This window comes from Eurosta solidaginis, chromosome 1, assembly GCF_040869045.1.
Source record: "Eurosta solidaginis isolate ZX-2024a chromosome 1, ASM4086904v1, whole genome shotgun sequence".
Taxonomy (NCBI): domain Eukaryota; kingdom Metazoa; phylum Arthropoda; class Insecta; order Diptera; family Tephritidae; genus Eurosta; species Eurosta solidaginis.
In genome coordinates, this window is record NC_090319.1 from 382,739,264 (window position 1) to 382,752,263 (window position 13,000).

Below are 13,000 nucleotides of genomic sequence, written 5' to 3' on the forward strand. Positions count from 1 at the left end.
TAAATAATTATGCAACTAATTTGTGTGATTATTTCTATGCTAGCGGTTATTTTACAGCTAACAAATGATTTGTTTTAATTTAATAAAACATTTATATTTTACAAACATGAATTTAAGTATTTTCGTTCAATTGTACGTATTTAACGTAGATAGCTTTCAGAATGGCACTTTTTCTCGGAATCTTCGTTCTTGAACTAGATTTCAAAGATGCGAATTTCTTTGTGTTTAAATAATTCCAAATATATTTGAGAAATTAGGACTTATTACATATGTATGCATTTTATAGCTACGTATGTATGTTAAATAAACACACCTAACCATTGGAGATTGGAAATATTTCTTTTAATAACAAATGCAATTTATGAAATAACACAAAATTTTCATGTTAAATATTTAAATATATTTTACTCTTTTTTTTTTGTATATACTTATGTCGACTAGGCATAAACTTTGAGCAAATAGACTTAGAACACCAACACACAGCTATTTACACATTTACAAATAAAAAAGAGAAAGCGCGAGACGAAATATTTTACAAAAGTAGTGATACATTAGGGTGTGCGCTATAGCCAAGTTGTATTATTTTGCATACTGTTTTTCTTTTATTTTAAGCGCAAGCCTTTAAAAATTGGACGCATATATATATTGTAAAATTTTCAAATAATTATCCTAAGAGATACCAAGACAACGGCACAAAAAAGCAAAATAAAAATAAGAAAAAATTGTGAAACACTTTTTTTTGTAGAAGCGGATCAAAATACAGTGGAAAATTTGTCCATGTAGCTTACCGAGATGTTGATTCGAAAATATCTTATCTCGTATGAATTATTCAATTGTCTTGACTCGTGCGCCACCTAGCGGATTTTTCCTTCACGTTGCACGGTTCCATATGTTAGGTTTAAAGTTTTGTAGCTCAATGAGAAGTTACTTTAAATTATAGAACAATTTTTTACTGTAAATAATTGCCAAGTTTCAAGATTTTAGAACCACGGCAAGCTACTAAAACATGCATTGCAATAATCCATGAAACGATTCTGTTATAATGGACGTAACAAAAAACTTGAGCAACCGTGAAGAAAAATTTTTTTTGATGCATTCACTTGGTCAATCTGACTAGGAATGTTCGGGATTAGCCAAGACTTTGACGTGACTTCACTATACTGTACTAATTTTTTTGGTAGCTTGAGATTTGTATTAAAAAAATGCAAGCAAATGATATGATAGCCACAATTCTTCCCTCAATCTCGATACGTCAAGTTGGCTTTTAAATAAGTATAGACCTGTTCCTTCATTTTCCAGATTACTTTTTGCAAGTCACTTCAAGTCTGAGTGAAATATGGTTTAGAGGACGTGTATGAGAATTTTCCACACATCAACGCGAAAGCATTTTCAACCATTATGAGTACCCTAACTGAGTGTCGGACGGCGTAACATTCATCCAAATAGATTACATCGTAGTAGTTGGATAAATTTAACGCCGCTAGCGAGACTCGAACCTTTCGCATGATCACCAACTTTATTACGTCGGACTTGTAATGCCTTGAGGCTGTTAACAAACATCATTATGCTGGGAACGTATTGTCCAAGAGCAGTATAGCTGCTCTCTCTCTGGCATACAAATCTACCTAGAACACATTTCATGAATCAGGGAGTCTGTACGTTTGATTTTTCTGCAGATGGTTTGTGTAGATTATAATGTAAGTATCGATCGAAAGACTGTGTTTTTCATTGCATGGATGATATTAGAGGACAGTTCCCAGCTCCTGCCGAAAGCCCTTTTGATCTCACCTCACGGTTCTTTTTCTTTTCTTTACGTTATTTCAGTTAAGTATCATGTCAAGATTTGACTTCATAAGAGAGATGTATGTTTGCGTTGTTTGACTTCTGTGAGTTTAAGGAGAGAATCGTTTTTCTTGCAAACAGGACAAGTTCTGCTTTTTTTGGATTTACCGTTTTGCCCTGCCTATCGCTCGTTGGCAGAAATTTACCTGCGACCAGTATGTCAGCATGTTCGACTAGAATCAAGTCTCCATCTATACTAATTGGTCCAATAACAAGATGAAATTTGCTTCGAAGAAGTGAAAAACCAGAAAGCATAAAACAAGAATTTTTCCTATTTATCAGGTAGGATGTCTGGAGAACGAAAGCTAAATATGTTCCATCATCCCCGCCCCGTAATCATACGATATTAGATGGGATTTTTGTGCAGCTTGCATATGATGGGATACTGAATCCATTAGACAAAGTCCAATTCGGGTTTTTCTATAAATTCAGAGCGGAACACTCTATTAAGATGTAACGGGCACCTAAGTAACACATGCAGACTATTTGCGTTTTTCTTATATTTTTTTTTAGAAACCTAAATTTTGAACATTGACATCGTATTTATTTACTATCTGCTCTACATTTATTATTTACAACGTCATATCTAGCATTCACATATTTGCATTACATAAATTTTGTACATTCTTTTAAAACATTTTTTACAACTAACGGTACCTACATAATTTATAAACAGCTTTATGGCAAGCGCAATTCTTTGTTTGTGAAACCAATTTTCGTTTTTTTTTTTTTCAACAACACTTCCATTACAATTTTTCACTTTGTGACAACACTGACTCGATAAAAATTTACAACACTTTTGGGAGTTTTACCCACCTCTTTTAGTATGCTTTGTGCGCCGCATTTGGTTTTTCAACGCCGCCCCCATTACAACCGCTGTTGGCATTTATCTCCTTGCCATTGTTGTTGCTGTGCATCTCCAGGCAATTGACACTTTTCGCCAAAAGCTCGAATGGTGTTGGCTTCCGTAAACCATTAGCAGCACATCCACCAACACTATTACCTGAAACTGGTTCGGTATTGCCATTTACCAACGGCATTTGCATTTCACGCGATTCATCTTCATCCGCTTCCACATCGATGGCGGCTTCTTGCTCTGCATCTGAGTCTTCGTTCATATCATGCGTTGATGGTGATGATGGCGTTGGTGTTAGTGCATGATTAGTTGTGTATGACGGCTTCAGCAATGACATAGGACCGCCACAATTGGGACCCACTGCAGCCGCCAAACACCCCACGCCCTATACCAATGAAGACAGTGGCGGACGTGGTGGACTTGCGTTACGCGCTGCGGCCGCCGCATAATATTGCATATGATGATGATGTGGCGGTGGTGGTGGCACAAAACCAGTACCCGAACCATCGTGATATAACACTGGAACGCGCACTAAACGTTGTGCAGCATGTGCCATATTCGCCATATTGGCTGCTTCCAATTCGGCTGCTAGTTGACGCTTCCATTTGTTGCGACGATTTTGAAACCATATTTTTACTTGTGTCTCAGTGAGACGCAGTGAGGCTGCTAAACCAGCGCGCTCCGATGAGCTGAGGTAGCGTTTCATATCGAATGTGGATTCCAACTGAAAAACTTGTGCACGCGAAAATACTGTGCGCGTCTTTTTTTTACGTTTGGTCTGATTCGAGTCCCCACCTTGTGGCGACGAACCATCCGATGGTCCATCATTTCCATCATCCTCTTCGACGATTTCTTCACCATCGTCATCTGACTCATTCGAGCTGGTGGGCAGTATGTAGCTTGAATTTGAGTGTGTACTGTGATGATTGAGATGGGTATGGCCACCGCTGCCACCACTACTGCTTGTTGGTGTTGTAGGTTGATGTGGATGCGTTAAATGTGGATGCTGTTGTTGACTGTGGATGTAACGATGTGGCGAAGGCGATTTGTTACCATTGTTATTACCGCTATTGCCACTGTTGCTGTGATTGTTATTACCAATGTGATTTGGGCTGAGCGATGTAGGAGAGGAAGGATTTTCCGTGGTGTTTGTGGAGGAACTGTCTGCAAAGACAATGAGAAACGAGACAAAATGGTATAAGTAATATGAATACACTCTAAGAAACTTACATATATATATATATACAAATATGACTCCAGAAAAGAGTTGAGAAATTGAGTTTGCCTACTAGAAGAAAAATTGTGTTTCACTGGCTGAAGAAAGCAAGAAATCAGCTGTGATTTCCGGGGTTGTTTCAAAGGCCACTTTCTCTGTGCATCCGAATACATTGCTATTATATTATTTGCAGACAAATTGGATTCTCAGCCCCTTCTCAGATGCCGTCAACGCGCAGAAGCAGTGAGCAAACGCACGCTCTTTGATTGTACTTTGGTATGAGTTGGTGTCGGATGTCTGCCTTGTGGGCGTTGAAAACCATATTGTATGCCATTATCTCAAATATAGTTAACATATTTATATTTTTATGGTATATGTAATTTAATTGTGTACATTTTGGTTTTCTGGCTGCCAGTATGTCTTAGTGGTGGTGGTGGAAAATGCAATTAAGTGGTAGGCAGTGGGCGTTTGTTTTTCTCTGGTGCATATTTGTGCCGAGCCATTCAACTCAAAGCGCCTCTGCACTCACACATAATAAATAAAAGTTTGGGATTACTTTTAAAAATGGCCGACTTTTTCGACTTATAATATAACTTTCATGTTGGAATTCATGAAAATTTTAAAACACAAAAAAAACTACGGTTGAACTGCTTAAAAGCTCAAGTGGTTCAGAATATAGAAATTAAAACGAAGTGACAGCTCAAAAATCAATTTAAAACCTCAATTACTTAACCTCTTTAAAGTAAGGACAAACTAAAATACTGAGCACACTTATCTTTTATTAGACCGATACTGATTCTTAAAACCATAAGCAGGGCAGACCATTTTTCCGACTAACTATAAAGCTCCTTAACGATTTAATAATTTGTTAAAGAGATATGAGCAAGAAAAAAATTTCGTCGCTTTTTGAAGATAGCCTTCAAAACAAAGTTAGGGGCACGAGGAGGTCGAAATTGAGGCGTTCGTTAATGGTAAACCTGAAGGTCCTAGAATGCCACCTTGCGGCGCAATGAATAGCCGAGATGTGGCATCATCAACGTTTACGACGCAGAGTCCTGAGTGAAAGCTTATAGCAGTAAGCTTTAATAAAAGTAGCTGCGGCACCTTCTTTTTTCTAAATTATCTCGACCCGTAGGCCACGTAGCGGAGTTTTTTTCCCCTTTTATTGAATTGCCTCATAGCTTTGAGCTAAGTGTGAAGTTAGATAAGCTAAAATTTAGCCCCTCCTGAGTGAAAGCTTATAGCAGTAAGCTTTAATAAAAGTAGCTGCGGCACCTTCTTTTTTCTAATTATCTCGACCCGTAGACCACGTAGCGGAGTTTTTTTCCCCTTTTATTGAATTGCCTCATAGCTTTGAGCTAAGTGTGGAGTTGGATAAGCTAAAATTTAGCCCCTCCTGAGTGAAAGCTTATAGCAGTAAGCTTTAATAAAAGTAGCTGCGTCACCTTCTTTTTTCTAAATTATCTCGACCCGTAGGCCACGTAGCGGAGTTTTTTCCCCTTTTATTGAATTGCCTCATAGCTTTGAGCTAAGTGTGAAGTTGGATAAGCTAAAATTTAGCCCCTCCTGAGTGAAAGCTTATAGCAGTAAGCTTTAATAAAAGTAGCTGTGGCACCTTCTTTTTTCTAATTATCTCGACCCGTGGGCCACGTAGCGGATTGTTTTCCCCTTTTATTGAATTGTCTCATAGCTTTGAACTAAGTGTGAAGTTGGATAAGCTAAACTTTAGCCCCCTCCTTGAGTGAAAGCCTATAGCAGAAAGCTTTAATAAAAGTAGCTGCGGCACCTTCTTTTTTCTAATTATCTCGACCCATGGGCCACGTAGACCAGTTTTTTGTTCTTTTATGGAATTGTCTCAGAGCTTTAAACTATGTGTGAGGTTACACATTTATGACTCACTGAAAAGCTTCATCAAAATCGATCGCAATAGTCATGGGGTTCTTAACTACTTAAAAGGCGTATATCTCAGTGGAAAATCGCTCAAAAATTTATTGTAATATTTCATCCGATCCTTACGATTTTTCTAAATATCTAGATCCGTGAGACCCCTGTCGAAACATTTTGTCATAAGTGTTTCACAGTCATTCCATTCTAGCTTTCCGCGCATTACTTGAAAAACGACCACAAGATTTACAATTTTTTATGAATTTTCTAATTATCTCGGGAAGCGAAAAATTTGTCTCCTTTTGTTTCATTGTCTTGTTACCTTGAACTAAATGTAGGGTTTTAGGTTTCCAGCTGAAGAAATTTCTTAAAAAACATTTTACAAAATTTCACCTTTTCTGTATAAATTTTCTAAAAATCTGTAAATATCTCGATCTCTGTCTCGTCTTTAACAGATTTTTATCCAAAATATTGCATTTTAATAGCGCTCTAAGCTATAGTCAAGGTTTCAGGTATCTAGCTTTTCGGAAAGTTGCTTAAAAAGTGACATCAAAATTGTCACCCCAAATTTTTTCTCATATTTAATTCACTGGGTTTCCAACTTCGTTTGAGGCATTCATTTCTTAGCTCAAAATGGGAAATCTCTTAAAAACTTATCGAAAGGGTCCATCCGCTTTTTCCGATTTTCCGTGCGACCCTTAGCGAAACTTTTTGTCATAAGGGTTAGATCAGTGGCTTTTAAACTTTTTGGACACACATTATGTGTGTCAGCGTTGATTTGGGATGGGTAAGATTATAACCTGTTACAATATCCAGAAGTTGAGCTAGAGTGCTGCGCGTCTCCTTAGGGAGAATGCTTTGCTCTTCTGTGGTTTCAGGGTATATATCATTAAAAACGGGGTTAGATTGGCAATTCCTGGTATAGAGGTCCGAAGCTTTTCTGGTATCACTGAGGACCTCTTCGTGTTTTTCTTCAACATACGGTGTTCTCAGGTGCCGTATTTCCTAATAATGCTTGCGAAGATGACTTCTTAAGTCCCTGGAAGGTGTGAGCTCTTCAATCAGATGTCTATTTGGGTATTCATCAGAAACTGTTTGTTCAGCATTTCATATCTGTCTCTAATGGGGAGTACTCTCGCCCCATTGTATGGGTGGTGTTTTGAGGACATAAGAAGACAGCCCGTAGCGATTCAGAGAGCAGTGTTTTGTCAGACCCGTATTTTATTCTAGTGACTATCGTTTAAGCTTGATGATCATATCGGAAACATATAGCAAACAAGCGGCCGGCCAATTGCTTTGTAAGTGGTAACGAGCATCTTTTTGTCTTTACCCCAAGTTTTGATGGCAAGAGATTTGAGGATTTTATTACGGCTCTGAATTTTAAGTACAATTGCGTTTGTGTGCTCGCAAAATATGAATCCTGATCGAACGTTAACCGAGTGTTTTTTGGGTGTAATGCAGTCGATAGCGTAATGCCATCGAAGTGGATGTCCAATGTGGTCGACATTTGCCATGGCCATGTTGTAAATGAGGTCACCCATGAGTTGGTCGATGACAATGTCCGGTTTCGCGAGACGAAAAAAAGGGAATATCAGGGAGATAGTTGTTTATTTTATTACATAGCTCATCGATGGCTGGGCCGGGACTTGTTGCCATAATCGTGCAGTGATCGGCGTAGGATATAATGGTGACTCCTTCTGGTGGCGAATGAAGCTTTATTTTGTAGAAGTTAAACACTTGACTTAGGCAAAGGGAGGACCCTAGAGAGAATGTCGTGACCCACCAAAGCGTTGCGGCCCATAGTTTGAAAGCCACTAGTTTAGAATGTGATTGACATCTGAACCACATTTTAAGATTCTACAACTTCTGAAAGTACTCATCAATAAAAAAATAGAAATTGTATGTTCCAAGCTTTCTTAAATGACATTAATTTTTGGCTTAAATCGATTCACAATATCATACTAAAATAACACAAACGTTATTTTAAAAAAATAATCATCTTGAACCAAACAAATCTGAATTAAACAACTATAATTAATCTTTATTAATAAAAATTGAATAACGCTGTCTGATTTCTTATAACTAATATGTTGAGGTAGCACTAACCATACGAGAAGAGATAGAATATACTTCATGGTACTGAGGGTGATGAAGATGTTCCCTTAATTATCGAAAGAGGAGTCAATGTACTTAGATTTTATATTATTTTCACTAGCATAAGAATTTTTGTATAAGAAAAACTTCAAAAAAAAATCATGATAAATACTGCTGCAGCATGAAGCATGTAAGTAGTATTTTTCCTACAGGGCACCTTGTCTGTACTAAGTACAAAACTATTTGCATATGTGTGTCATTTCGGCATTTCGCTTAATACATTCAAAAAGCGATAATAAGGTACAAACTTAAGGCCAATTTACGTGAACAAATTCAATTGCAATTGTAGTTACTTAATTCAAGAGGCCAATTAAATAGGCTTAAACTATTTGTAATGCCCGACTACGCAATGCGATCCGCATAGCCCGCATACCTACGCTTTGCAAATATGCAACTCCTTTGACACACGCGCGATTAACGTTACAACTACACAAACACAAATATGCATTGAATGGCCTAACTACTTATACAACCAAACAAGTGACTGTATGTATGACGGGCACGAAAAAAGAAATACCTTAACCGATTCGATGTAATTAAGCGACGTAACCTAATCCCGGCTACAAATTGCAATTAATTGAAAACCGAGCAAAGAGCTGCAATTGCGAGTCGCCAAAGTAGCGGAGGTGGGGTGAATGTTTGCAATATCAGCCAACAAATGTTTCAACTAAAGGCCACTTACTAATGCTAATGAATTAAAGCACACACACACACACCCACGCTATCGCAATGTTCGATGGTACTAAGTATGTGTGTATGGGCGTGTGTGTGTGTGAGTTTTTAAAGCCTTTGTAGGCTTCATATTGCTGTCAATTGAAAACGCTAAGTAAATATTGAAAACTAAGGCAGCCCCCACCCGATGGAATGGCGGCAATTTCGTGAGCCCAAGGCGACAGTCAAGAATGCCACAAAGAATTCGACGATTATGCAAAGTGGCGATTACACATCGTGTAGTTAGCGCCGAACTAAGTATTATTGGAAATTGGAAAATGCTTACTTAAAGACAAAGTGAGAATTCCTGAAAGGATTAAACTGCCGCTACATTATTTAAGCGCATTTACAAACCATGACGCTTGGAATGCTGGCGGCGGCAAAGAAAAACTGCGTAAGAAATAATTATTTATAAAATTCCTTAGTTTATTTATAGGTATTTCAGACCAAAGGTAGTGACTGGCGACTGCAGTGCTGCAGGAATTTGAACCAAAAAACTTATTCCCGAGTTGAAGCCATGGTTGGAGCGGCGACACAGAGAGGTCGACTTCTAACTGACGGTTTTTAATAGGTCACTGGTACTTCCGGGTATAACTCCACAGAATGGGGAAGGTTGAAAATCCGAACTGCCTATATTCTGGGATAGTAGAGGACGAACCCCACACTTTATTTCAAATGCGATCAGCTCGATCAGCAACGGAGAATGTTCGAAGTAGCACCAGGCGATCAATCACCGGGTATTTTCATCCATAAGATGATCCATGGGTTATGATCAGCATATACGTAATTAATATTCTCCTCGCTAAACGGGAGAGTAAGCCAAAAAGCTCACGCAGCATCCGTAGCTGAATTAATGCAAAACGCGTTCCCAGGGAAACGCACGGAACGTGGCAGGACAGTTTTTAATGGGTAGCCCATCAAGAAAAGAAGAGAGTCCTACACTCGGAGAGCGCTCACAGCATCTCCTCCTTCCACGTTATAAACAAAAATAAAAATTTTAAAAATTTATTTGCATATACTATATACATTAGGGTGGCTTTCCAAAAAAAATTTTACCCGTACTTCCACCATAGTCTTTCTTTAATTTGACCACCAGATAATGATAAAACATAAACAGAGAAACAATTTGGCACTAATTCGGCGTGATTCGGGCAACAGCAGCGAACGAGGTAGTTATGCATTTAGGTTATACATATCAAGCATTGTATTTCCGAGCACTAGATAGACGAAGGTAGTAATTATTGGAAACGATTGTTGTCCAACTGAGTTTTTATCAGCATTTGTCGCCCATAAAACAAACGTGACCTTCAGCCATTCTTATGAAAAAAGGGTCAGCTTCATTTCAGAAGCAGTACTTACCGGCCACTGAACTTTGGGACTACATGCGGCTTTGGACTGGAATAAAGTATGAGATAGCAGGTGTAGTCTTCCGGCGTTACAAGAATAGGGGAGCATATACTGTGCGAGCTACCAGCGCCGAATGCGAATTAAATTCTTTGTAAAAGCTGTTTGGAATCCCTTCAAACTTAGGTATATTAAACAAGGAGAGATTCTAAGAAAATAAGGCTCAGATGGACAAATAGGGGCTGTATTTCCACCGTAGGTATTAAATACTCATAACTCCTTTCAATTGGTTGATTCACAAGTTGAGATACGGAAACGGCACTACGTATATCATAAGTGAGTATTTTGCTGTTGTTTCGAAGCTCCGACGATAGTTTATACTTACTAGCTTTCTCTGCTTCTTTATCTGGTTCAATAACTCATCCTGGGGATATTTACGGTACGTCGAAGTGTATATCTGTACAAGGGCAAACATCGCATGGACACTCCTTCAACAGAGCCGAATCTTGTCTTCAAATTTGCTGACCAAACTCATCAGTTTAGTGAAGTAAGGTATTTTCAAATTTGTATAGTGCTATCGTCCATTGACTGTCCTCAAAAAAGTGATCAGTACTTAAGGGTTTATATTTGTAAATATTTGGAACTAGGGTTGCCAACAACCCCACACATTTTTTTTTGTTATTTTCTTTGTGATAGTTTTCGCTGCTCTTTGTTTCAAATTGTTTAAACTTTCAAGAATTCACTTGTCTATTTTCCCACAATAGATATGCAAATAAAATAGTATGGAAGAGGTCCGGGCAATTGTGTTTATAATATTGTAAGTATAATGAAAAAAACAGCAAAAGCAAAAAAAAATATGGGAAATTTTTGCACTGAGCTGGTACAGCCAAAAAATTTTCCCCAGCAAATTAAAGGTAAATACACAGTTTAAAGTAAAGATTACTTCTCGTGGAAAGCTCCAACAAAAGTTTCATGTTATCATAACTTAATACGCAGCGGTCCATAAGCTGTCGATTTATCTATCGTTGCCGCACAGCGATTCAATAAAAAATTGCAAGTTAACATCACCGGTAGACTATATGGACTATTACGACTAATAGGCCACTAAAGCGTTCAAATGAGCTTTTCTTTTTCATCATATAGAATAACATTGACCTCTCTACTCATCACTTACCATGTGTGGGACTGTGAAAAGGCATACGTTGCGGAGCCCACGGCCAGCCTGGAGGACAAAGCGCAGCATAGCGACCAGCAAGAGCACCCCATTGTGAGATGAAACCCAATCTGGAATTAATAAAAACGAAAATCATTGTGTACAGTGTTCACGTACATAAAAGCTTAAATTTTATTGAGGGCAATACAAGGCTGTCACGTCTTCTTAGTGGTCTTCTACATTCTCTATGCAAAGTTTATCTTTTAGTACAAATAATTTACTAGAACAGTTTAATATTTAGTCTACCTCTTAAAAGATATTTTATACACACATCCTCAAAAAAAATATTTCTTGAATGAGATATTTTAAATCTATTTCTAGTAACAATCTATCTTAACTTTGAATTAACTCTGAAGCTATACAAATCTATTTTTATTAGTTCGATGATACCGTCTAATGTACAGACATATGCAGATAACATTTAAATATAACCCTAATGAGGACGATATATAGACACACAAATGTATCTACTTTAGTCTACGTAAGTACAATATGAGGATATATGTATGTATGTATGGATGCAAGAGCTTCTCTTTAACACATTTAGACAACGGCCATTACTCTTTCATGCGTGAATAAAATATCTGTGCCGTCTTAGGAAAGCACACAAGAAAGGAATCTCTGGTAATCAACTCAGCATTTTTGAAAAAAAAAAAAATTAAAATCATCCCTTGTCGGTTTGTATGTAAAAAAGTTGCTTATATGCACAGGCACAACCACAGCACACACGCACTTGATAGCTCCTCCCTTTAGCAGCACACACCCTAATACAAACGCATACAAATCAGTAGCATCCGGTTTCTTACAGACAACTCGACAACTGCTGTACCAACAACTTCCCTTCGTTCCTCTTTATATTCACACATACCAGTGTCACTCATCTTAAACAGCTTCTTCGCATTATGGCGTTTTCCGTTCTTCACTCACTTAAAAGCATCTTAATAAATACATTTTATTTATTTATATCATGTGCTAAATCAAAGCTTGAACTCAAATCATGCAAGCATACACACACACATACACGTAATAAATGCAACTAAGTCAGTTTAAGATGATGTGCCAGCCAAAGTAAAGCATGAGGAAGAGAATGAAGTTATGTATGTATGTAATAAGTGGGTAATTGAGGGTTGAAAAGTTTTTGGTTTATGCAGCAGTTGAAAGCAATTTGTGGGTTGTATAGGTTTTTTTGGAAGGGGGGATGTGGGCAATAAAGGGTAGGGTGTTTGGTTTTTGATTTCTAATGGCAAAGGCACTTAAGTGATTTCGTTAAAGCGAGCACAATTTTGCGGATTTTGTGTAGATAGGGAGCCGGTAAGGTGATGGTTGGTGAAGAGACTTGAGAGTTGAGTATGGTTTGTGGTGGTGTGAGGTTAGATGGTTTTATATGACAGCTTATAAGTAGAATGTTCATTGAAATATTTATCTTATTTGCTTTGATTTTATTTATAGCTTTGCTACGTGTCGCAGGGGTTAAAGCAAATTTAAGACAATAGCACTTTCTTGTATATATGTAAGTATTGCAGTACATACCCTGCAGAAAAAACTAGCAGCTAGTACCCTGTAGGGAATATGTCTAGTTCTGAGCTTATGCACTGCTAGTGCATACGAAACCATCACTACATCGCCCTCAACCTATTTTACATGCTTTCAATTTTATTGGAACGCCATGTCGTATGAGTAACGAAAAAATAGGTCCATGCAAACAAAGCAAATTGTTTGTTTAAATTAAACAAGTTAATATTCTTCGTTTCCTTCATTGCACTTCAAAAACGCTTGTTAT

The 13,000-nt window shown here is 37.8% G+C and overlaps 1 protein-coding gene across 1 annotated transcript in view; it reads right to left on the minus strand.

Moving 5' to 3' along the window:
* Positions 1 to 3,066: 3,066 nt before the first annotated feature.
* Hmx (H6-like-homeobox) overlaps positions 3,067 to 13,000 on the minus strand; it is a 69,500-nt gene continuing 59,566 nt past the window's right edge. Inside the window, exons 2-3 of the mRNA XM_067775955.1 lie at positions 11,182 to 11,291; positions 3,067 to 3,862 (exon numbers count right to left, since the gene is read on the minus strand). Coding sequence (XP_067632056.1) covers positions 3,084 to 3,862; positions 11,182 to 11,291 — 889 coding nt within the window. The 3' untranslated portion in view covers positions 3,067 to 3,083. The remainder of the gene's footprint in view (positions 3,863 to 11,181; positions 11,292 to 13,000) is intronic.